The 25,429-nt window shown below is 62.3% G+C and overlaps 1 protein-coding gene across 3 annotated transcripts in view; it reads right to left on the bottom strand.

The window, feature by feature from the left end:
- The window catches only part of RhoGAP1A (Rho GTPase activating protein at 1A), a 56,474-nt gene that overhangs the window by 2,853 nt on the left and 28,192 nt on the right, over nucleotides 1–25,429 (bottom strand). The window contains exons 3-14 of one of the 3 annotated variants that reach the window (XM_037237499.1): nucleotides 13,851–13,960; nucleotides 10,750–10,845; nucleotides 10,189–10,374; nucleotides 6,400–6,606; nucleotides 5,902–6,021; nucleotides 5,588–5,710; nucleotides 4,713–4,913; nucleotides 3,638–3,826; nucleotides 2,188–2,380; nucleotides 1,378–1,574; nucleotides 853–1,019; nucleotides 442–581 (exon numbers count right to left, since the gene is read on the bottom strand). In XM_037237499.1, coding sequence (XP_037093394.1) covers nucleotides 442–581; nucleotides 853–1,019; nucleotides 1,378–1,574; nucleotides 2,188–2,380; nucleotides 3,638–3,826; nucleotides 4,713–4,913; nucleotides 5,588–5,710; nucleotides 5,902–6,021; nucleotides 6,400–6,606; nucleotides 10,189–10,374; nucleotides 10,750–10,845; nucleotides 13,851–13,960 — 1,929 coding nt within the window. Of the gene's footprint in view, nucleotides 1–441; nucleotides 582–852; nucleotides 1,020–1,377; nucleotides 1,575–2,187; nucleotides 2,381–3,637; nucleotides 3,827–4,712; nucleotides 4,914–5,587; nucleotides 5,711–5,901; nucleotides 6,022–6,399; nucleotides 6,607–10,188; nucleotides 10,375–10,749; nucleotides 10,846–11,380; nucleotides 11,393–13,850; nucleotides 13,961–25,429 lie in introns of those variants that run through there. The other 2 variants (XM_037237498.1, XM_037237500.1) reach the window with 2 other exon arrangements.

Below are 25,429 nucleotides of genomic sequence, written 5' to 3'. Positions count from 1 at the left end.
GTTCTGCCATGGGCATCGGCTTCGATCAGTCTCACAGGATCAACGGTCACGATCTACCGAATGCATATCACACCGAGAGACAAACGTTGTTTTTGCCAGTTGCAGACCGACGCGATTGGCGTTGGCTTTGAGACAAACCGAGACCCGCGGTCGTACTGCCATCAATCTCCGCCGTGACCTGTTCCACGCACGTAAGTGTCCAAACATTACCAACGCCCAGCGTCACATTCTCCGTTACACGACACAGCACCCCGTAGCACACCAGACTGAAGGCCGGCCAGCACAGCGACACAGCGTCCCGTAGCACACCAGACTGAAGGCCGGCCAACACAGTAATACAGCGTCCCGTAGCACACCAGACTGAAGGCTGGCCAGCACCAGTCAGTCTGAAGGCCGCCCGTTCAGCGGCCCAACGGGCCCGCTACCGTCCGGGCCACTCACTGGTCTCGAAAAGCTTCTTGAGCCGGTTGATGTCGGTGGCGGAGCCGGAGACGCGGTAGACGCCCATCTCGTTGGTGCCGCGCCGTTCCACCTCTCGCAGACAGCTGGTGATGATGAACGGCACAGAACGGTCCTCCCGCCTGCCGCGAACACAAGGTCACCGCGGGTGAGACGGCCGGGCGCCACCGAAACCGCTCATGGCAATGTTGTGGATTTTCTCGCCCGGGCCCGGCTAGCGATAACAGGTAATCGTGACTGGACTATGAGAAACGCTATGGACAAAACTGAGGCTGCTTCTAAACCGACGCGTGGGAATCAAGACGATGTAATGTGACGTCAGACATTACTTGAAACGCAAGCTGTTAAAACGTAAGAGCGCCAAGCACGTTACCGGCAGAGCTACATACACACCTGCAGACGTCCTGTATTTTGCTGCCGAAGAGCCTGTTGCTCTTGCCGGGCGGGGGCCTGCGCTTGGTCATCTCGTAGGAGGCGTACTTAACGGAGAGCGTCAGCGTCAGGCCCTCCAGATTGACCGTGCGCTCCTGCATGGACGTGGTGAGCCAGCTGCGGCTCAGCTGGCGACAGACGCACGCCCCGGTCAGCGGCGGGCGCGGCGCACGTCTCGGTCAGCGGCGAACGTGGCGCACGTCTCGGTCAGCGGCGGGCGTGGCGCATGTCACGCTCAGAAGCGGACGTAGCGCATGGGCACGACAAACGGCGGGCAGCCAATCACGCGGTGGTGTTGAATGCTTGGTTCTTTTCGAAGGAGGTAATGCTCTAACCAGACACTCTAGGTCACGACGAGTGTTGTTGGATACAACACAAAATACGGACCAGTTTGAATCATGCATCCAGCCTACTGGGAGCCCCGCGGGCTGTTTTGAGACAAACGTGACTGTAGCTGGCGTTGCTGACGGAAGGTAAGACGCTCACCTCTGTCCGAGCACGACCCCGCAGAATCTGGCCCTCCTTGGCGTCGTTCTCGTAGCAGAGAATTCGCAGGCTGTGGGAGCCCTCCAGCTCTAGTATGAAGTCCTCGTTCCACTGAGGCGCGATGCTGCGGTTCGGCTTCGTTTTGGCCTTCCGGAAGAAGTGCCCGTACGAGTCCACCTCAAAGCAGATGAAGAGTTCTGAAACGAGGCGTCAACCCGGTCCTTTACACATAGACCGTGCCACACTATTTCGCGTGGCTCAAGAGCCCAAATATAACATTGGTAAGTTAACCTGTGGCATAGTCCTCCCTCTCTGTCAATCGGTGTCGGAATATCACCCCTCTCCGCTTGCCTCGTGACGTGCCGCACCATTATGTCCGCCACAACGTCCAATTACGCTAACCGCGGCTGTATACGCAGGTACACAGCAGCGGTTACTGTACGCAGCCCACTGTCGGCTGGACAGGCGATCCTGACTGACCTGCCTCCTCCTGCAGACCGGTGACCTGCTGCACCATCACGTGCAGGCCCGTAATATCGGCTGGAAGAGCCGACCTGACTGACCGGCCTCCTCCTACAGGCCGATGACCTGCTGCACCATCACATGCGGGCCCGTAATATCGGCTGGAAGAGCCGACCTGACTGACCTGCCCTTGCTGCAGACCGGTGACCTGCTACACCACCACGTATAGGCCCACACTATCGGCTGGGCAAGCCGACCTGACTGACCTGCCTCCTCCTGCAGACCGGTGACCTGCTAAGCCACTACGTATGGCCAACACTATCGGCTGGACAAGCCGACCTAACTGACCTGCCTCCTCCTGCAGACCGGTGACCTGCTGGACCATCACGTGCAGGTCGCCGACCAGCAGCGACTCGTCGCGTCCCGTGCGCATCAGGTACGAGCCCATGTTGGTCTGCAGGTCCTTGCGGTAGGTGGTGATCCACGCCTGCACCTCGTCAAACGCCACCGGCTGGGCCTGCAGGCTGGGCGGCGTGTTCGTCTGCGGAGGACGGCGCACGGTCAGCGTGAGCCATGACGTCAGTGGGTTGTGACGTCACCCACAGCTGCATTCCCAAAAGCGCCAGATTCGTATCTTGCAGTGGTGGAGTACGTGCAGACCTTACCGTCAGGAGAGTCGTGGTGCAGCGAGGACTAACTGAGGAAGTCCAAGTTTCAGAGGCAGTGAGCTCCTGTGAGCGCGCGCGGTCACGTGGCCCCACGCAGTAGCGTGCCGGGGCTCGTTGTGCCAACAAAGCGTCGCTCGATACATTTCATTCTGCTTCTTCAGACCAGGGAGCCCTCTTCCCAGCAGATAACATGCGTCAAGACACCAGTCCGTTTTAACAGTCTCAGTCATTTCAACTTGAGCGGGTACGTGACCTTGCGCAGTAAACCACAAAATATTGCGTTTCAAGCATCCTTACCAACTGTTTACAGCCAGTAGTAGACCGTGCCTGAGGGGCAATGACAAAGCGCCTTCAAGCGCACTAGAAACCACAGTACACTGAAATAATCGGCTCGGTTGCGAAAATTAAGTCTGAACTCAGGCCTTTTGCTCATAACATGCATCACACCATGTCAGATTGTCCGTCGTCACCAAACCGAATGCCTCACACATGAAGAATGACCCAATTTGGGATCTGAAGCTCAGCCATTACGCAATCTCATTACCAAGCGGAGCCTGTTATTGTCCATTACGCGGCACACGGCAGCCGGTTAACGAGATTGATATTCATGACGCTGGAAAGGAGCGGCGGCAGGCAATTAACCCCGAATAACGACGGCCCACCCGTAAACCCCGGGTCAAGTTAAGTGTGTGTTGCGGCCACTAAGTCAACACAGCGCTGGGCATTGTCTGAGGGCGTTTACAGGCGACCCTGACCCACGGACGGCCCCCGACCACATCGCAACATCCGACGGCGCCACGCTCCCACCCTGGACGGCGCCGTCCCGTCCGGCGCTGCTGTGGTCGCCAGACGCTCCACGGCGGCGGCGTGGCGGCGCTCGCGACGCTCCACGGCGGCGGCGGCCGCGGCCGCGGCCATGGCGGCGGATTAGCAGGGACGGCTCACGGCAGCTGCCAGACCTCTCAAAAAATTAGCATTGTCCCTATAGCGCTGTATGGAAGGGAGCCAGAATCACTTTCCCAAACTCCTTGGAGGATCCGGCTGCAGTGTCTGGCACCGGTGGGCGGCAGAAGGCGGCTTCAGCACCGGCACAACGAGTCACACCGGGCGTCGGGGCCGGCGCAGCGTACCTGTAGTACATGGATAGCCTCCGACCATTGGGTGCGGTCAAAATCGGACGACAGGAAGAAGAGCGCCTGGTGCTTTCCGTTCCGGCTGGAGACGCGGAAGGGCAGGTTGGGCGAGGCCAGCACCAACTGCGCCTCCAGGTCCGCCAGCTTCTTCCGCTGCTTCTCCGTCTTCTGGTCGGCCCGCTTGCACTGCAGCACGGACGGCAGACACGTCAGCAGTGCGGACCAGAACACAGCGGTGGCAGCGGTCCACTGGCGATGCGTCCAATGCGGCGCTCCCGAGCGTCAGCTGAGAGACGCGGCGGTCGAGAGCATCGCAACGGGTGCATTTACGCCGATGTGTTCACGGGGTTCTTTAGCAGCTGCACGGTTCACAGCGTGCGGCTGCGGCGACCAAGGAAAAGGACCCGCCAGCAAGGCGATAGTTTTCCCTCCAACAATCGCCCAGCCCTCGCTGTGCGCTTATTTGCTGCCAAGGACCTCACTGGTGGTTGACCTCACAAATTGGCGTCACATGTATATCCACGTACTTGAGATGGACGAAACAGCCTTAAACAACAGGATGGCTGGACACATGCGAAAACGCTCAAATATATGTAAAGCCGATCAATCAAACGCTTACACGATGGTGCTAGTGGCCATTCGTGCCGTTTGCCACCAATCGATAACAATGAGACATGCGATCAGGACAGACCCGCAAAGCCAGCACAAGTCCAAAACTGTGCGAAACCATTAAAACCCAGGCATACACCGACCTCCGCTAGCCTGTGTCTAAGCTAAGAACATCGTGAGATCTCGGGACGTCGACCACACGGAGCGAAACAGGTGTTAGCCCTGCCTAGTCGCATTGATCCCGATCGGTGCCCCCCGTCTGACCCCTGCCGGTGCAGTCCGGCCTGACCCCCGCCGGTGCCTACAGTCTGATCCCAGACAGCGTCCCCCGTCTGACTCCCACCAGTGCACCGGTGGGCACCGGCCTGACCCCAGCCGATGCCCACAGCCTGACCCCAGCCAGTGCGCCCCAGCCTGGCCCCGGCCGGAGCGGGGCGGCCTTCCACCCGCCAGGCCGACGTACCCCCTGCAGGCCGTAGTAGCGCTCCTGCGCGCGGATCTGGTCACGCACGGTTGACGCCTGAGACTTGAGCGTTACCAGACTGGAGGCGGACGTGTCGCGGTCCCGCGGCTCGGCCGGTAGGTCGTCACAGTTGGACACTATCTCGGCCAGCGGAGTCAGCCACTTGACCTCGAAAGTGAACTTGTCGTTGCGGCCGCTCGCCTGTAATGCAGGAGAAAGGTCAGCGGGCAGTGTGTAGCGGACGAGGGGTAGCAGTCTGCACACAGGACAGAAGGTTAACGGGGCAATGTGGGACGACGAGGTGGGGGGGGGGGGAGGAGGGGGGGGGGGGGGGCAGTCCGCACGCAGGACAGAAGGTTAGCGGGGCAATGTGGGACGACATGGGACTGGCGGTTCAGCTGCTGCCTAATGAAGGGGTGATAAATCAGAATGGTTTAATTTTGGCTTTTGGGCTCACGTAATTGTTCGTTGCCCAAATCAAAGATGCAAACGGGCAGCGAACAGGCACAAAATCCAATGCAAATACTTGTCCTATTTCGGAACTTAATCATTTGACTTGGACTTAGGCGCTACATTTTGTTCGAGACTACTTGCTGCAGTGCAAATGGGGTGGAACATGGGTGGGATAAATTAGCCCTAATAAAAGTAATCCAAGTCAAAATGCAAATCGACAGCGGCCTCCAAAAACCCGCGGACGTTAGCTCGCATTCAACACCTTCTGTTTGCAGCGCGTCATTCCTGCCAAATGTTTACACTACTGTTTACCGAAAGGGCGAAACCACGAATATGCCCGTGCTCTTGCAGACTCCATCGAGTCAACAGCCGGCGAACAGAGCCGGCCCAAGGCCCTGGGGAGCCCCACTCACAACACTCACCTTGTACTTGGCGCAGACCATGACGTCGTTGAAGAGGAACAGGTGCCGCAGCTTCCGGTGGCTGTCGCACATCTCGACGATGAACGAGTTCTTCACCACGTGCCGCTGCATCCTCTCCGAGCACTGCCAGGGACAGGCGCCGGTCAGGCCCCGCCCACAGCGCCAGCAACCTCACCTGGGAGCCTCTCCCCCACACTCACAGAATCACGGTGGGAGTGGCCTCCACTTGGCCTCCGAACTCCGCCAGCGCGCCACGCGTGACGTGGCCGCCCGAAACTGGGGGAGGGGAGGGGCGGGGGGCAGCGCTCACTCACCGGCAGTCGGGAGGCAGCGACGTTGTACTTGTTGATGAAGGACTGGGTCATTGTGAGCGCGTGCGCCAGACCCATCGTCCGGTGGTCCGGGTGGCTCTGAGGAAGGTACTTGAGCAAATCCTGCGCCAGCGCAGAACACAGCGTTAGTTTTGTCCCGGACAAACAACAGGGACAGTAAGCTGTCAAATGGATTTTACGTGCAGGCATAACCTCCTTTATCGCTGGCGAATAGCACTGCATTGAAACATATTTCAGTAATGCCTGGCTTGCCTCCTTGTCAAAACAAAATGCGTCTTTACACGACAGAAATGTCACAGAGAACATCCATAACACTGACAGCGACCGTCGCCACAGTCATCAACCCCACCTGCCTCCCTGCCATCGCGCCCTATGCAGCATGACTCACGCCCCCAGCACCCGACAACACCCTCCCCGCCCAGTCCGATCCGCTCCGATGCCCCCCCCCCCCCCGCGCCCCACTGGCCGCAGGTCACTCACATGCAGGACAGGCGCATTCTGCTGCACGCGTGCCACAGGCTTGTGCAGCAACTCCTCCAGCGAGAGTGTCTGGCCGTGCAGCGAGCGCAGCTTGATACAGCGCGTGATCTCGGCGAACTGGACGCTGCTGGCCGAGCAGCGGCGCACCGTCTCCAGCGCGTGCCGGTAGTTCTGCAGGTAGGCGCCGTACACGCCCATATTCTCCGCCTGCCAACAGCGAGGGGGCGGTGCTTAGTGTCCGCGCGGTGTCGGGGTGTCAAGCCAGCCCTGACAGGGGTCGGGCGCCGTGAGCGAGGTGCGGGCGCGTGACGAAGGCTCGGCCCCGCGCCGTGTGATGTCTGAAGTAGACCCCACAGCCCTTCAATGCAGTGCTACAACGGTGTCATGACAATCGTCAGATTTGTGGTTATCTGTGCACGTACATTTACACACCACAGCTGCGAGTAGTCGGCCGAGACGACGCAGAATGACTAGACGCCAAACAACTACGTTCAGAGCTATAAACCTCGCAACCGTGCAACCGATACACAATGCAAAACACATATTTCACGTCACCCACACCAAACAAACCGCGGACCGCCACACGCCCGTAGTCGCGCGGACGCCAGCCGTCGGGTCAGCCACATCCCATGGGTCGCTACGCGCCGCGCGCGGCCGTCACGGCGAATCCACACGCCAGCCGCGCTGCCCGCGTGAGTCAGCGGCCACCGGTTGGTGACGCGCGTCGCCCCAGGCGGCGATGGTCCCGAGTGGTGGTCGGTTACAGCGCCGTTTGCGTCCTCTCACCCCTCTCCTGAGCCATTGTTCTGTGACCGAAGAGGTGAGTCACGGAATTTACTGCCGTCCAGACTTGAGACCCCTGTGTTTCAGCTGGAATTATGCGTTTTTTGTACGCATTGTCACGGCCGTTGCTGCGTGTCTAATTGTTTTCGTGGGTCACAATGAGCGCGGACCCCTGCTTAGGGCGTAAACAGCTACAGCTGGAAACAGCGCCTTTAATGTGCCGACACTAATCGCCATGGTCCCCGTGCGGTTTGTTCCAAACAGCCTAAGCTGGTCTTATAAAGGTGTCAAGCGCAACAGACGAGAACAACCTTTCAGTTTCACCCGACCAATGCTCACGACAGATATAAACGATTGCGAGCATGTGTATCTGGACATGTCGGCTTTCCAAACAAGACAGCGCGTCAAGTGACGCAGCGCTGACAGCAGCGCGATGTCCGTGTAAATACCGCCGAGCAGTGTGACCGCTTGATCGGCTCCATCTGCAGCGCGATGCAGATGATTTGGTGCCCTCTCGTGCTGCCCGCATGCACCGGGAGAGATCACGGAAGATATATTCCGATGTTGAGGGGTGCCTGGAGTGCGACAGCCGGGAAGGGGGGGGGGGAGTACCGGGCGACAGCCTGCAGCACTCCGGCAGACGAGGAGACGCCGAGCGGCAGTCCGCAGTCATAAGCGCCGTGCCCTCGCTGAATAAGCGTCTCATATGACCAAACAAATCCCTTTGGCCTCGCCAACATCATGTCATCTCGGAAGCGCTGCCCTATCATCTCATCCGGCCGCGTCATGGCTTGCTCCGGCGCGCGCAGACCCCCGCCTTCAGCGGGCGGCCGGCGGTCGGCGGCCGGCGGCGCCGCTCGACCAGCCTCGCCGCCTCCCACCTGCAACGCCCCGCGGCGGCCGGCTGTTTTTGCGCGCGGGGACGCGGCGCGGTAGCGGCGGGAGTCGCGCCCTGGCCTCGTGCCAGGGCCGCTCACCGGGCGGCGCGGTGGCAGGCCCGGCCGGCCGTGCTTCGACTCCCAGCGTCTCCGGGCCCGCGCCACACCTCGGCCAGAGGAGCCAACCCCCCGGCCAGAGGAGCCAAACGCCGGCCAGCGGGGTCACACCCCGGCCAGAAGAGCCATACCCCGGGAGTCGCGCCCCGGCCAGAGAAGCCACACCCCGGCTAGGGGAATCATGCCCCGGCAAGAGGAGTCACACCCCAGCCAGAGGAGCCAAACCCCGGCCAGCGGAGTCACACCCCGGCCAGAGGAGCCACACCCCGGTCAGAGAAGCCACACACCGGCCGGAGGAATCACGCCCCGGCCAGAGCAGTCACGCCCCGACCAGGGGAGCCACGCCCAAGCCAGAGGAGCCATACCCCGGGAGTCGCGCCCCGGCCAGAGGAGCCACCATCCCGGCCAGAGAAAACACGCCCCGGCCAGAGGAACCATACCCCGGGAATCACGCCCCGGCCAGAGCAGTCACGCCCCGGCCAGAGGAGCCACACCCCGGCCAGAGGAGCGTCCCAGCGGCGTTCTTTTAGTGCCACGGCAAGAACTCCTACCGGTAGAAGTGCTACGACATCAGTTATACGCGACATTACCTTTACTCCAGCAATTTATACGGCTTTGGTCATACGCGACATTACTTCTCTTGTATAAACTTATGCAAGCAGTTACTTATGCGCGACATTACTTCTAATGCAAAAACGCATACACAATGCGAGTGTTACACGACAAAACCTATGCTACATAACCTTACTACCGGTCATTACCTTCCACTGCAAGGGCTTCATCACAAGTCTGTTATAGTAGTAATGCCGCGTATAAGTCTTTGCAGTGGAGGTAAAGCCATGCATATGCAATGACTGTATGAGTTTTTACGGTAGAGATAATGGCGGGTATAAGCTTTCGAAGCATCACTTTTGTTGTGTAGCACTCTAGTCGCGTAAAGGGTCTCTGTAGTAGAAGTAAAGTCCTGTATAAGTAATGGCTGTATGTGTTTTCAAAGGAGAAGTAATGACAAGTATGCATTTTGAGGTATAAATTTGGTCGTGTAGCACTAATGTGAACAATTACAAACAAGCCGCAGTAATGTCGTGGCCCTCATGTCGGTAAGAGTTTTTGTGGCGAAGCCGCTCCACAGCCCGCCGCCGTGCGCTGACCTCGAGAGACGTCGGCTCACACACCGGCTCTCCGCCCCCACCGAGTCCGCGTAGAGGCCTGAGCTCTCGCGCACGCCGGGCACGCGCATCCCGCTGACTTAGCCGCCACGTGACACGATAAACCGGTGCTTGCCCTCGTCCCCAGCTTGGCTGCAGCCTTTGTCCCGGAGCGCTGAGCGCGGCGGCGGTTTAAACGGACTGGAAGCGGACGCCGAGGCAAGGCGCTCGTATTTCGCGGTGAACGGGTCTCACGCCAGCACCTGCATATGACAGGAGATGGGCGCCAGCACGTCTGCGCTACAGACGACCAACTTGGACATGATTGCACGAGCGACGAATTCTCAAGTTCCGAAAGAAAATTACCAGCCGGCATTGGATTTCGCTCACGCTTTGCAAAGTTCTTCAGGGCAGGGAACGGTACGTGTGATGTTCTATATCGCTCCTTTGTTCAGTAACCTCTTCTATTTTAAAGATGGATAACATGGTAGAACATTTTGAAGAGTACCTTACACGGGACCAGTTTGGGTTCCAGTTACGCTCCTTGACTTCCTAACGCTACATACAATTTATCAGGCACCAACTGAACCCGCGCGCGCTTTATCTATGATTGCCTCCGCTCAAACGACAGTTCCCGCCGCCAAACATCCCTCACATTTTTAATGTCTCCGAGCTAGCCGCCTGCGGATAGCCATCTTGGGACGTGGCTGAGCGAACCGAGGCCGTCAGGCCAGCTGATAATCCGCCACGGAGCGCGCCGGCCAGGCGCCGCTTCGCCGCATGAAATGGCGGACCGATCGTATCGCTGTGTGCGCTAACCGGCCAGGGGACACGTGCGTGCGCCGCCCGGCTGGCGCCATTACCAGGAACTTGAAGCGGTGCCCGATGGGTGAGTAGCCGTCCCAGTCGGTGGTCGACTCGCGCAGGCCGCGCAGAAACTCGGCGTGCAAGCTGTGCAGCTCGGGGATCTTGAAGAAGATGGAGTTGAAGTCGTCTTGCGATATCACAGGCTGTGAGGTGGCGATCGTCGACTTGAGCACCTTCATGTACTGGAGCAGACGCAGGTGGGATGTCAGCAGCAAAGGAAAGGAGCGCACGTGAATTCAAATATGCAGTGGGCAAGGACTACACGATTTCTGCATTAAAGCGGACAACACGACTTCACGATATAGGAGAGAGAAAGAGACAGCGGATAATGTGACGCTCAATGTTAACATGGATAAGAGACGTCTCCGGAAAAAAACGGGAGACGTCTCAAGGCGGGAGTAAAAACACAGCACAACGGACACGTCACTTCCGAAAAAGGTGATAATCGGAAGAACCGATCTGAACAAAAAACCGGCATCTGTCTAGACGGGACGAAGACAACTAGCGCAGCTCGAGGGTCTAACGGGCCTGCGCGGGGTCACACCGGGTAAGCTCACCTGCAGCGTGACGCTCAGGCACTCGACATACATGTTCTCCGAGTCCAGCACGTTCTTCACCACGTGCTTGTAGGTGCTGATGCGCTGACTTTCCGTCTGCGAACAGCGACAGAACGGGGTCACGTGACTGGCGGTACTCCCCGGCTACCGGCGTGGAACCGACACATCTCAAAAGGAGCCGAACGTTTGCTGGACGATAAGTTACCCGTGAAAGAGGGCGTCACCACAGAGGTCCTGGAAGCAAAAAAAAAACCCAAAACAACCGCTAACTCTTTCCGACTTGGAGGCCGTGACCCAGATGCCCAGTAGACCCACCAGTGCCCTCGACTACAGCATGGTAAAAAGATACAATCAAAGTTCGGGTCAGGAACAGGTGTGCAAGAGGCTCCCAGCTATCGCAGCCGCCAGTGCACGCTGGACAGCGTATGGCCATGTGGCGCAGCACTAAAAAATATACAACACGTCACATGCAACGCCAACATCGGAGTGTGGATCTGCGACTAACGGGGCGCCTGGGGGTTTAAATAACACTCGGCAAACAGCAATCGCTCTTGCCGAGTCGGCTCCTTCGTTCCATACATATGCTGCACGTTGTAATCGTCTGATCTCAAACGTAACTGGCACTACTTACATTTGATTTGTGATCGTGACGACCTATTTTTAAAGTTAATGACGCCACAACCGATAGCTGTTCCCAGCGTGAGCAGATGGACCGATTACATGACCTGCTGACGGACGAATCGCTGATCACCGACGCACCGAGCCCATCTGTAATCCTTCAGTCGCACTCGTGACCCCCGGCTGATCGGCATAGGCCAGTGCTAGGACTTCGGCTGCCGTACATGTTCACGCCGCTGGCCGCGGCCGCCGGCTTATCGCCGCCGGACGTAAGGGCGTGAGCTTAGTGACTCACAGTGAGACGCGAGTGCAGGCACGACCGGGTGTCGCCCACGCCCCTCCATCCTCCTGACATCAGACGGGAGCGGCCGCCGCCGTGGGAGGGGCGCACTGATCCCTGGCGCCCGGTATTCAGGCCTGCACAGTGCAGCGGCCGCCGGCCGGCCGGCGAGCGGCCCTCCCTGCCGCCGCGGGACGGCGCGCAGCCGGCGGGGGCGCACGTGGCCACCTCACAGACGGTGCTTGCTCGGGGGGGGGGGGGCCGGACGCCGGATATTTGCGGGTGGCACCCGGCCGACGGTTCCTGCGGGCCGACTGGGGACCGCCGTCGGTCCGACCTTGAACTGCGCCACACCGGCCGGGACTTTCTAGCGGGCAAGCTGGCATGGGCTGTTTTTAGCACTCGCGCTGCCAGGCATGGACTGCTTTCTAACGCACGGACTCTCTTCCTGTTCTCCCTTGGACGTGCTGTGTGCTTGCGGGCATTTTTGGAGCGACAGATGAGACGATAAATTTTGGGTTCCTAGCTAATGATGTGCTCCGTCCGGGTGTTTTGGGGAGCGAAGGGGCAATGTAAACACGTGTCCCCACCGGCCGGCTTGTTTGTGCACGGAGCGCTTATCCTGCACCGGAAAACTCGCTTCAAGCCATGGTTGACAGCCGAGTTTACAACGGGGTGCTGTCTTGTCACTGAGAGACTAACGTTCCTTCTGGGTAGTGTCTGCATGCAAACTTTGGTGCGGAGGTTATTTGACAAGGAGCCAGCCCTTCAGTTGGCTCACTAAAATCCTTCAGAAGAGATAGCCCCGGAACTGAGGTCAGTGGGTCAACATATCCCGAATCTGAGGGCGGCTAATGAGATCACGAAGGAGGCAAATGTCGCCAAACGGCCGATGGGCACAAAAAGGTTTCTGGTCTGCTTTATGGAACTCATGAATGTGGTTTCGACATCGCAAGTGGATTCTAAGTCACCCACTGCCATCAAGCCCCCCGCCCTCCCCCAGCCAGACACATCCTAAACGATCAGAAATCCGCATTCGACCACACCAAGGCGACTAGACGGAAGCGCGCGTGAATGCGGTGAAAATCTATACTTGAATGGTTTCCGGAAAACGAGTTATCAACCGAATTGCAGAAAGGACCTCGCCGCCACCGGCCCGGACTCGGCGCGCCGCAGGCCGCAGCCGCCTTCTTCCGACCGCCGCGCCAACGCCGAAGCGCAATCCTCGGAGCGGCCGAGCAGCGGTATTGCAACACGGGTTGCGCCTGTTCCGGCCCCGACATCAGGTCAGGGCCGCGGATCACCCGCCCTGCCCGCCCGCCCCTCACCGACGCAATGCCGGCCTCGCCGAGGCGGCCGGCGCTGCGCCTCGCCAGCCGACCCGTGCCGCGGCCGGTTCCTGAGCACGGACCGGGCCGGTCACCGGACGGCAGGCACCGGATGAGAGGCACCGGACGGGGGGCACCGGGCGGAGAGGCACCGGACGGGAGGCACCGGACGAGAGGCACCGGACGATAGGCACCGGACGGTAGGCACCGGACCGGAGGCCGGACGAGAGGCACCGGACGGTAGGCACCGGACCGGAGGCACCGAACGGGAGGCACCGGACGATAGGCACCGGACGGTAGGCAACGGACGACAGGCACCGGGCGGGCCTGGGTTTGGTGCCGGGCGGGGATCAAGAGGCCCCCATCCAGAGCAGGCTTGCCTGACTTGCTCTACAAACGGATTCACCCTGGAAATGTCTTAGCGTCCTAGTTCTGCCAGCGGCTCGTTGTGATTGGGTAATCTGTACTTGAAGAAAGCTGCTCCCACCCTATTCCAAACAGCGCCTATTTGCCCGTCACTGATGCGTATCAGTTAATAAACGGGACCCTGGCCACGAGATGGGAGCCCAGGGAGGACGCCCGGCGGGGTCAGCGCGGGGTCGACGTGGGGTCAGCCAGTCAGCAGCCGCGCGGTCGGCGGCCCGAGCCCGGCGCGCCGCCCGGCCGCCCCTCTCCGGTTACCCACACCAGCCGCCGCTGGCTCCGCTGCAGAAGATGCTAGCCGCCGCTGGCCCCGCTGCAGAAGATGCCCGCCGTGCATCATCGCCGCGACACCCCAGCCGCGGTCGTATCCGCTTGCAGAACATGACCTCCGCTCAGTCGGGCCGGCCCGGCGGCGCCGGCGGCGGCCGCGCGCAGCGTGCGGAGAGGCTCACCTGTTCGGTGCCGGCGCCGGACTCGCGGCGCGACGGCGACGACGGCGCATGCGCGACCTGGCCCGCGTCCACCGAGCCGCCGTAGCCACCTGGCGAACAGAAATGGGGAACTGGGTCGGTGCGGGCGTAGTTCCTGATCGGCAGCTGCGGCCGTCGGCGGTCGTCAGCAGCACGAGCCAACAGCTGCTGCCTCACCACATGCACAGTGGAACACGGGCGCACGCGGTCAGGGTAACTGGGAGGGACTGAGCTGTGAAGGGGAGCCGTCGCCGCAACATCAGAGACGTTTGAACGTTTTTAACGACCCTGAAACCAGAACCCTAAAACAGGCCAGGGGTCGTTCAAAGGAGCACACAGTGCTAATACGGTTTCCTCTCTATGGAGCGAGCGGAAGCAGTCCCAGCGCAGGCCAAACAAATCAGCGAGGACAATCAGGCGCGTAAGCGACATAAGTGACGTCATTACAGCCCATTGTCAGCTCCGTGACGAGCAGCGGGAGGTTAAACGGCCGCCTGGGTGCCACTGACGGCGGCCGTCAGTGACGCTCCTTGCCAGCTGTCGTCGCGCATCCTCCTCCACGCGACGCATAAACAAGGTCAGAGCGCCGCTGGCGGGCGCCGGCTGTAGGGCGCCGGCCCGTATCCGCGACGCTCATTCGGTATGCAGAGCGCATCTGCCAGCGCTGGGGCGTCAGCTGGCCGCGTGGCGCCGGCCCACCGAGCCGTCCGCGGCCGCCGTTCGACCGGACCCGCTCAGCCCCGCAGAAGCGTGCTCGCGCCTCCACCCCTCGCCGCGGCAGGTGCGGCGGAGCGCCCGGACGGAGGTAACATCACGGAGAGCGGCGCCGACGACTGGATGCTCCGGTCGTCCACTCGTCTCCCACCTCGCTGACCTTGATGGCGCCCTCCGTCACGAGGTGGCCTGGGGTCGGTGCTCGCAGGGAGGCTCGCCGCGGCTGGCGCGGCGGGCGCACGCCGGCCGTTTACAAACACGTCGGAAGGGCGCGGCGCGGCGCCCCGCGGCGTCAGCGATGACTTCGCTGGCGCGGCTCGGTGAACGAGCGCCGCGCCCCGAGAGATAACCAAATCACCCCGCTGAGACCCCCGCCGAGGGCGACTGACAATAGCGCCGGGCTGGGGAGTGCCCCCTCGAGCTTGGTTGGGCCGCCGGCGCCGGATGCGGGGAGCTGGCGAGAGCCCGCAGCCGCGGCGTGCGGGCCCCGCCGCTGGCGCCGGTCGATACTGCACGGACAATGCGGCCCTGTGCGGGGCTCCGGGCCGACACGTGCCGCGTGCAGCGGGACTGCCAGAGCCGCCGCCGACGTCAGCGTCCCGTCCTGCCGCCCAACCGGAGCAGCCAGCGGCCCCCAGCGGCCCCCAGCGGCCCCAGCGGCCCCCAGCGCCGGCGGCCGCTGGCGCCGCCCAGCAGCGTGTGTGACAGAGCAGAGCCGGCACCCGCCACGCACGCTGGCCAGCCCATCAGCGGAGAAGGGTCCGGCTTATCGGGCGTCCATCGCGGATCGCTTGAGTGCTCCGACCACTTTGTAGGACGTCTTCCGAACGGGCCGGACTGACCGAGACTCCACGGATCCGGGCGCGGTGCCAGGCGGTGCCAGATCGGTGAAGTACTAGCCCTAAACTGCGCGCTGACCGTAGACCACTACAACACGACCCACTTACCAGCACCCGGAGGATATTGTCTCAGATCAAAGGTGCATCACGCTCCACCAATTCTACACCAGTGAGCTGTACGACAGGGTCCGGGCCTACAGTGCCGGTGTTATCTCGCGCGTGTACCGCACCGTCACACCCGGCCGACACAACGCCACAATCCATCACGGCAGCTAACGAGCCTTTTTGTGATGTCCCGAGCGTGGTGTGCCACCCGGGCGTGTATTCTCGTCTCCTCCGCGGCGAGATAAACATCAACAGCCAGCTGCCGGCCTGGAGATCGGCTCTGCCGGCTGAGCGTCCCACACCGTACACGCAGCAGCGCGGACAGCGACGCATTCGGCCGCACCGCGCCCTGCGGCGATTCCGCGAAGGCCACAGCGAGCCGGAGCTCCCCTCCAAACACCGGCCAGCGGAGGTCCTACGCCGGCCAGGTCCAGCCCGCTGCTGAACCGGTTCGTGGCTCTGCAGCGGTCGGAGCGGCCGGGCCGGGCTGGGGACGCGGCGCCGGGCCGGTCTGGACAGGTTCACGACCGGCCGACCACCGGACGGACACGCGCTCGCTGCCCAGTCGGGGCGACGCGGCGCGGTCGGCGGCGGCACGGCGCTCCAAGTCACAGGCAACCGCCGACGGACGCAGACGTAAGCGGAAACAACCTAGCAACCTGCAAGGATGGGCGAACGTTCCGCTTCCGAAATCATGGCACTGATAAGGTCACCGGGTCACATCGGTGAGGGGTTCTGCGGCCCACGCAGCTGTCCGAGGCAGGGGACCGGAACTCGACCTCGAGACGTAGGACACGCCACGCCCTACCCGCTCGTTCCCGTCGGACGCGTCGCACCAGTTCCCATCGGGGCCAGAGGAGGCGGCGGTGCCGTCGCCGTCACGGCCGGGGGCGATTACGGCAGGCGCCGGCGCTAGCGCCACCCGGTCACCAGTCGTCCGCCACAGCCGTGGGCCGTCACGCAGAAAGGCGCCAGCGCCACCTGGTCACCAGTCGTCCGTCGCGGCCGGGGGCGGTCATGACAGGCGCCAGCGCCAGCGCCGCCCGGTCACCAGTCGTTCGTCGCGGCCGGGGGCGGTCACGGCAGGCGCCAGCGTCAGTGCCGCCCGGTCACCAGTCGTCCGTCGCGGCCGGGGGCGGATATGACAGGCGCCAGCGCCAGCGCCAGCCGGTCACCAGTCGTCCGTCGCGGCCGGGGGCGGTCACGGCAGGTGCCAGCGCCAGCGCCAGCCGGTCACCAGTCGTCCGTCGCGGCCGGGGGCGGTCACGGCAGGCGCCAGCGCCAGCGCCGCCCGGTCACCAGTCGTCCGTCGCGGCCGAGGGCGGTCAAGGCAGGCGCCAGCGCTGCCCGGTCACCAGTCGTCCGTCGCGGCCGAGGGCGGTCACGGCAGGCGCCAGCGCTGCCCGGTCACCAGTCGTCGGTCGCGGCCAGGCGGCTGATGAGAGCGAGCCCGCTCATTAGCATGGAATGGCGCGGCGGCGGCCGACCGGTCCGCGGCCGCGCTGCGTGCCGCCGGCTCACGGCGCCCGCCAGCACCCAGCGCCGCACAAAGGCGGGGCAACGGTACCGAGCCGAGCACGGACGGCTTTTTGCCGACGCCGCCGCCGCGGCAGTGGTGCGCGGCGAACGCTCGCGCTCTGGGCTCTCATGAAAGTCGAATCGCCGCGGAGGGACGTGGCCGACAGGACCGGTCGGTCGGCGAGCGCGCCGCCGATCGGTCGGCAATCAGTCTCGCCGCCCCGTCAGCCGAGGCTGAACACCGACCGCGGCGTCTAGTCCAGCGCACAAGTACATGTTCAGGGCGGTGTGTTCAGGCGCAGCCGATCTAAAGTGTTCCGGCACGTGGCGGACGCGCACAGCTTTCTAGCAGCGACGCGTTCGCGTGATAGAAAGGACACCACTTTCGTTCGGGTCTCGACGGCGGACGCGCAGATCCATCCCCCGGAAAGATTCACATTGCTGTCCACGAGCGAGACGCCGGACGTCGAGAACGTGCCGCCCGTCGCTCCGTTATCGAGGCGAGGCGCTGTGGCAGTACGCTGTAGACATCCTGTTGTCGGCACAACCCGCAGCGTTCGCAACGCCTATGCATGACGCTCATTATATACGCAACGCAGGCCTCTGTTGACAGCGATCCCTTTCTCTTGTTCTACAACACCGGTAATTGCTGCGAACATTTACAGCCGCAGCCTCATCAAACTCCGATTGCAGCGCGGGAGCTGAAATCTAGCCGTTACTGAGTTCTCAGCGAGAGATCTTTCAAAGACAGGAGACAAGAGACCGGCGTGACCCCGGCGACCCCGGAGACAAGAGACCGGCACCCACGTTGCCGTGATACCGCCATTACGATGCAATTATTGAATGGTCACATGTGCGCTACTGCGAGGGGATCGCTGTCGGGGTTTCCATGTTCAGGCTGCCAACGGCCGCTTCTCCACCGTGGGCTCTGAAACGCACCGCACGTAAAGCCACCAGCCCGCTCTGAGGTGGGGCGGTGTCACCGCCAGAGCACAGGCAGCTGCGCGCCGGTCCTGCCGCAGCTGCGGCCGCCCCAGCACCAAAGCCGGGCAGCCAGCTGACCCGGCGTGACCCCGGCGACCCCCCGGCGCCGCTGGTGATGTCACAGCGCCGCCTAACAAGAGGAAAGTGGGATACCGTCCACCGCAGCACCCGTAATGGCGCCATGAACGGCGCACTAATTGCGACGAATCTGGCGCAGGGTTCCGGCGGGCTTGGCGCCCGAGGGATAGAGAGGCGCCAGCCGGGCCTGGAGGCTGGGTGCCGCCGGCACTCTTGCGTCGTTTTCATTGAGCTCACACACTAGCGCAACTGTCATCCCAAAACGAGCGCTCATCCACACGCTCACCTCGTCCGTAACGAGCACTCGAGGGCGCGCCGTGCGACACCAGCGCGCATTGGGAACAGCGTGACGGCCGGGAGGTGACAGACGGCGGCGGTGTCGCAGCGGCGGGCCTCACGCGCCGTCACCCGCCCCTCATCGGTCACGGCGGCGTTCCCTTCGGCCGCACGCGCAGCGCAGGGACGCGGCCCCGTTACCGATCTAACCCGCGGTCCACGGCCCGGAGCGGCCAGAGCCGCCGGCCCGCTGCCGGCCGCGGCGCAGGCAGAAGCGCAGCGCCGGCGCCGTTGAGTGACGGTCGCCGGCGACAGCGTCACAGTGCGGCGGAACTGCCAGGCCAGGCCAGACTAGACTAGACTAGACTAGACTAGACTAGACTAGACTAGACTAGACTAGACTAGACTAGACTAGACCAGACCAGACCAGACCAGACAAACCCAGACCAGACCGGACCAGACCAGACCAGACCAGACCAGACCAGCCGGCCAGTGTGGCGGCTGCGGTTTCCGGCAGTCCCAGGTAACGACCTCCAGAGATCATCCTCCACTGAAGAGGCCGACAGGATAATGCTTTCTTCTACAGGAGAAGACATTATCCCCTAGGAGGAACCGGGCACCAACGCGACCACACGCCCTCCCAGGACGCTGGCGAATCTGCTTGCTTTCCTCAAGGGACCAACGTGATCAGCTCATCTCGGAGGAAACTAGCGGAATTTCTGATATGAGCCAAGGACAAACAAGATTACTGTTCGTCTCCTGAGGCCAAGGAACGCCGTAACAGCCACATGAAGCCAGCATCATCGCTGTTCACCGTATGGCTCAGGCTCCGCAGCTGGACCGACGGCCATGCACCCCCCACCACCCGATCAGCAGAAGCCGGCCTGGTGGGCCGCGCGGGCGGCGCCGGCACCTCGCCCACGGCCCCGCCGTCAGCCGGCGCGCCTACATCGGTGTCATCGATTGTCGGCCCGATCGGGAGCGCAGATAGCGCTGAGACGGCGCCGGTACACGCCGGCCGGGGTGGCCGGGCGGAAAATCGCGGGCGGCGCGGGCGGCCACGCGTGGTGGCGCATTCACATCGCCGCCCAGCCGGAGGTACAACGGACGGCGCCCACTCCCGGCGCATGACGCGGCGCGTTCCCTGCGGACGGCAGCACGGCCAGCGATGAAAAGAAGTGTGATTGATCACGTCGGCAGCAAACAGATCGCGCAAACGGCACGGAGATCGCGGCAGCGATCCGCCCGCTCCACCGACAGCATGCTACCCAGCCCCATTGCTTGCGCGAAGTATACCTGGGAGACTTCATCATGACTTCGCCTCGCCATCGACCAAACTTCCTCGCACGCCTGGGAGCCGTGGCGTCAGAGCCGACAGCCGTCCGGCGGCGAGCCGATCTCCGAGGCCGCGCGCGACAGCGCCGGCTGGCCCCGACAGCGACACCTCAGTCACGCGGCGTCCATCACCAGCCGCGCCTCGGCCACCCGGCCACGGCCGTCCGGCCGGCGGCCGGCGCCGCCCTGAGACACGCCGCGCCCGCGTTCCCAGCGGCGGCGCGTCGCCGACTGATCACGTGACAGCCGGCGGCACGAGCAACGCTTCGCCGCCCGCACCGGCCGCCGGAACGGACGAGCCCGGCCGGCGTCGGTCGCCGGCGCGGCCGATTGGAACCGATCACCGGCGGCCGCGGGCGGTGGCCGGCCCGTGGACCGGCACCGGCGCGTCGCGAGGCCGACAGCCGCCACGCCTCACGGGAACGCGATGTCACGCGGAAAGGCCGAGGGACGCACGGTGGGCGCCGGACAGAACATGCTGTGTATTGAGCAGTATATGCTCGACTGTCGAACGCCCGACGGCGAGTGGCTAATGATGAATACCAGATGATGGTTATGAATGGCAGGTGATGGTCAGCCATCAAGAGTAAATAATGAGAGGTCATTTGTGGACGATGATTGATCAACAGTGCATGCCGGATGACCTTCGGTAGGAAGCCGACAATTAACAGTGGACAATGAATGCATCGTCAACAGCGGACCATAGGCAACAGGCATCAGATTCTTCAGAGGCTTGCTGCCAGCCCGCGGTCGAGCCGCGCCCGCAGCGGCGTCGGCCTCGGCGCTGACAGCGCGCACCGCGGCGGGGGAGTGGCCCCGCAGCGCTCCGCGCGGCGTGGCGAGGCACACGTTCGACCGGTGCCCACCGGCTGTCGCGCATGTCCCGGATTTTCCTCTGCGGCCTTATCCTCGAGCGGCAGCAGCGGCGGCGCGGCGCGGCCGGTGCCAGCGTCGCGGTGCCGAGCCGACCAGCCCGGCGACACGTCCGCAGCGAAGACAGCACTGGCCGGCGGCGCGGGCCCGCAGTTGCCCTCCCAAGCCAATCTTTACCGCCGCAAAAACCGGGCGGGCCTCGCAAAAACGACAGGTCCGGCGCCCCAAAAACGCGCCGTGTGACGCTTCGGAGCGGCCCGGGGCGCGCCGCAGCCGCCGGCGGCCCGGACGGAGCGGCGAGGGGCGGAGACGGGGCGGCGCGGGCACCAGACACCTCCGGAGGTCCCAGCGGCCCCCGGCGGCCGTCCCCCGGCGCTGTGTTGACGCCCCGGCCCGAGATGAGGGGCTGTCGACGCCCGGGGCGCCAGCCCACACAGCCGGCGACACTTGACACCACGGCCACCGGTGCGTCTGGCAATTACGGCCGCGCGCCGCCGGAACCGGGCTCCGATGGCACCAGGACAGCTGGCGCCCCCTCCCCGGCCCAGCGCCGCGCGCGCTGCCCCGGCCAGCTGGTGAGGCCCGTAAAGTGCTGCAGCGGCCCCGGCCCCACCGGCTGACGTGGCAGCAAGCCCTAATTGGACAATCATGGAGAGCCGTACGTGGCGCGCGCGCGTCAAATTGCACCGGACGGTCACGGCAGGTGCACGGGCATGGCGGGGCGGGCACTGCATGGCGGATGCTGCGCACACGTTATACTGGGCAGATGTCCGAGCGGGTGAACTCCTGTTACATTTCCCCCATCTCGCCTTCCAGGGTGAGCTTGTGCAGCGTACAGATCGAAGCAGCGAGCTGTGGTCCTTGAACTAGAGCCGCACAGTGCTGCATGCATGACACAACACAGACAACCGGCTGTGGTGGAGCGCATCATACCTCGCTCACACCAGCTCGTAGCAGATTATCTGCACGGAAAATGTGACGGTGTTTGTTTATTACAGTCAACGCCCTTCCAATGCCAGACGCCACAACCGAGACGTTAAATGAGCCCACTACCAGTCAAACGAACCTCACCTCTAGAAAGCTTCGAAAGAGAGCGGAAAAACTGACAGCTTTCGCTAGCAGTCATGAGAAGAAAAAAAGGGATTCCTCTCACTGACAGAGCCCTTTTAGGACCGGACGGCAGCTAAAATACAATGGATCGGCCAGCGCCAAAAGGACTGAGTTGCGAGCAAAAAACTGTAAGTTACAGAGCCGTGTGTTGAATGTCACAGCCTTGGTACAACGCAGACAGAAAGCATGAAAACCTTGTCAAATGGCGGCGACTTTGAATAAGTCAATGTTGGCATCTCGTCCGTGTTATGTCCTCGTCTATCAAGCGCGATGTATGCCATGGAGGTCTGCTCTCTCCAGCATTGTTCTTATTCACTCAAGCCCGGAGAATAATAGTCTGACTCGAAATCTGAAAGACGTTTGATGAGGTGTACACTATGCCCCATGACCGTGACCGTGACCAAGGCATGTCCAGTCCAGCTCTTCAATCAGCCACCAAACAATGCACCCATGCATGTAAAGCGCAAGACTCGTCCCAACAGATCGGCCTCGCCTATCCAATAATCCCCACCCGAAATTGCTTGGCTGTCTTTTGGAGGCCCAACACCCAGCTAAACGAGAAAATTCCATAGACATGCCATTGCCTTCCGTCCACGACAAAGAAACATACATATGAGAAAGGAAGAGACCGAGACGCTGCCCCAGATAGCAAAGAAGAAGAAGAAGAAGAATAGAGGTCAAAGAAATTAACCCAAATTCGTATTTCGTAACGACCATCTGAATAGAGTCAGAGGGAAAGAGACGTGGCGTGCGTGTGCGAGAGAGAGAGGGAAGCCTGCAGAAAGACAATGACGACGAAGGCCGACAGGCAGATCGCAAAAAGACCATGAGCCGACTCACAGCGCCGGTCAGAGACAGCAGCCAGCGCGTCTGGACTACGTGATCTGGCTGGGGCTGTAGCCGAGCCAGCGCCTCTGTCGCCGGCCGCGGACGGCCGCCGGCGCCGATGCAGTCAGGGCGGCAGCACAGCCGGCGTGGCGGCGAGCTGTCGGGCTGTCCGTCCAGCCGGGCCAGCCCCGCCACCGGCGCCAGGGCACCGTCGGCTGGCCGGGCCGGACGGCGCCTTATCGGCCGCCGGCTGCAGCGCCGCCAGTCCGGTCGGTGAGGCGTCGAGCTGGACCGTGCGGCGCGCTGGGCAACTGACTGCCGGTCGCCGCACCGAGGGGCGGCCGGCCATCGTGCAACGTTGGTCCGACACAGTAGCGCTGGTCCGACACGGCAGCGCTGGTCTGGCAAAGCAGTGCTGGTCTGGCAAAGCAGCCCTGGTCTGATACAACGGCGCCTCCTCTGACACAGCAGTGCTGATCGGACGCAGCAGGGCTGGTCTGGCAAAACAGTGCTGATCTGACGCAGCAGCGCTGGTCTGACCCACCAGTGCTGATCTGACGCAGCAGCGCTGATCTGACACAGCAGCGCTGGTCTGACGCAGCAGCGCCACCGCTGTCACCACGCGCCGCTCTGGCGACGCCGAGCGGCGCCCCATCTGCAGACCGGCAGCCGGATCCAATCGGAGCTGTGGCGACACTCCCATCTGATGAGCGGCAGCCCGGCCTGCAACTGGGTCACTGTCGAGCGGCGTGACCGGCCGCGCCTAATGCGGACCCACGGCAATGCCGCCCTGCACGGCCGGCCGGCCGACGGGTTTCGCAAGGCGCGCACGGGCCGGGAGGTCGGCTTGCCAGCGCCGCTCGGTCCGATGCTGCAGCCGTCCGGCACCGGGCGCAATATCATGAATGGCGCGCCTGAGAGACGGCCGTTCATCGCGGCGACGTGAGAGCGTGGAGGCGACACTGACGCAATTCGCCGGTTTGCGGCGGCAGCGCCGCTCCCACGGCTCTGCCGTCCACGCCTGGCCGACTCACAGGTCCCGTAACACCCGACGATAGCTCCGTGCCGACCGACATCCCGAAAAACCCGCCAGCCACCGCAAAACCCGGCACGGAAGCACGCACCCGACCACCGGTCGGCCTCTCCTGTCGCCAAGGTCTGGCGGCACGCCACTGCGCCGAGCGTCGAGGGAGCCAAACTCGTACTGGCCCATCCCTGCCGCTGCAGAGCTCTAGTGACTGGTGTACGACCTCGAGGGCATACCCAGCCCATTCACACTGATGATAGTGAGGCGGTCAGGTTAGTGCGTGTCGGCTGTCTGTCGCCGCGGCCCCATGATTCGGTCAGACCGATCGGCCGCGTCTTCTACCCACATCCTAACTATTGCCAGACAGAAAAAAGATAATTGCGTACATGATCATCGCATTTAGATAATCTAAAACGTCAAACAAGACGGGAGGCTCTCGGCCTCAGGCCAACAAACACGGGGCCACGGACCATCAGCGATGAGTGGCATGCGTATGACCATCGTCTCCTAATATTATAAAACAACCTGTCAGAAGTCCTTTGAAAGCCCAAAACAGTGACGGCATACCGATTTTTGTTTGCCCAGCTACCACAGTCTGGCCGGCCTGGTTTGGTGTCCGAGCTTTGCCGTCCAATCCCAGGGATTTGGCCGTCCAATCTCGGGGATCCATCGTCCAATGCCGCAGAGCTGGACGCGCGATCCCCGCCAGCGGCCGGGCGCATATCCTGGAGCGGGTCGACTAAGTCCCTAGATCTGCATGTCTAATACCGCTGCACCTGCCTCGGCTGGGCGCTGCGGTGGGCTGGAGACCGTAGCACCTCTGCGAACGGCAGCAAACCCACAGGCCCAGCTGGCCGGCTCGGTGCCGAGACCACGATTGTATCAGCTGGCGCCAAATGGCAACACGATCTCCAATCGCCGTGCGGATATGTGAGCGTTAAAGGTGGGGAAAGGGCTATATATTTCAATTTGTAGACTTGCACGTTTTGACATATACGTGGCCGGATTGCATGCGAAGATACCAAGTCCCAAGGGACCCCTAAACACATTTCTAAGACAGATCCCGGGTCTAGAATATCGCCCGGCAAAATGCAACGGTGATCAAAGATCCCAGGGCATTCCTAATCAAATTTCAAAATTCATACGCGAAGACTCCACATCCACTGCGCCCAAATCCGATCCTGGGATCCATTTCTGGAAGCTGGGCACACCTTCGAATGTATTCTGCGGACGGTTTTTATTTATTGAAGAGGTCGACGTGCTGATTTATTGATTATCGGACTTTTCGCTCGCATCGACTGCTGGAGTCATTTTGCACCCATAACGACGTCCTTACCTAATAAGTCAGGTGTGTATATGACCTTAAAGTCGGTATCTTTAAGACCCGACAAGCTTGTCTAAGACGCTGCTCGACCGCAGCTGACGACAGGGACGCCGTGGAAGCGGGGAGCAGGGGAGGGAGACGCGAACACACCAGATGGCGCACCGACTGTTGACTGCCACCGGCTGCGTTTACCAGGCCGATAACGGCCTCAGATAGCCGCACATGAGGTCCCCACTACACAGACACGCTGCGGCGCCCGGCCAGCTACGGGAGCGGAGGCGAGTTGCGCCAGCCCCCTGTGCACATACGCAGGTGCGGGCATGTGACCGCGCAACACACGCAGCGGCGCACGTGACCACGCAACGCATGCGGCCAGCGCCCGCTCACACGGGCGACCGCCACCACACCCCCACTCGTTCGGCACGGCCGGGTCACGTGACAGTGCGGCTGCCTGCAGGGCTTCCGGCCAGCGGACATCAGCAGGGACGGCCGGCGTCACGTGACGACGTGGCCCCCACCGGCCGGGCCGGGCGCGCCGGCCTCATGCGGT

This window comes from Pollicipes pollicipes, unplaced genomic scaffold (assembly GCF_011947565.3).
Source record: "Pollicipes pollicipes isolate AB1234 unplaced genomic scaffold, Ppol_2.1 Scaffold_7261;HRSCAF=8764_pilon_pilon_pilon, whole genome shotgun sequence".
Lineage (NCBI taxonomy): Eukaryota > Metazoa > Arthropoda > Thecostraca > Pollicipedomorpha > Pollicipedidae > Pollicipes > Pollicipes pollicipes.
Note: the sequence above shows the minus strand (reverse complement) of the source record. Positions and strands in the feature narration are given on the sequence as shown.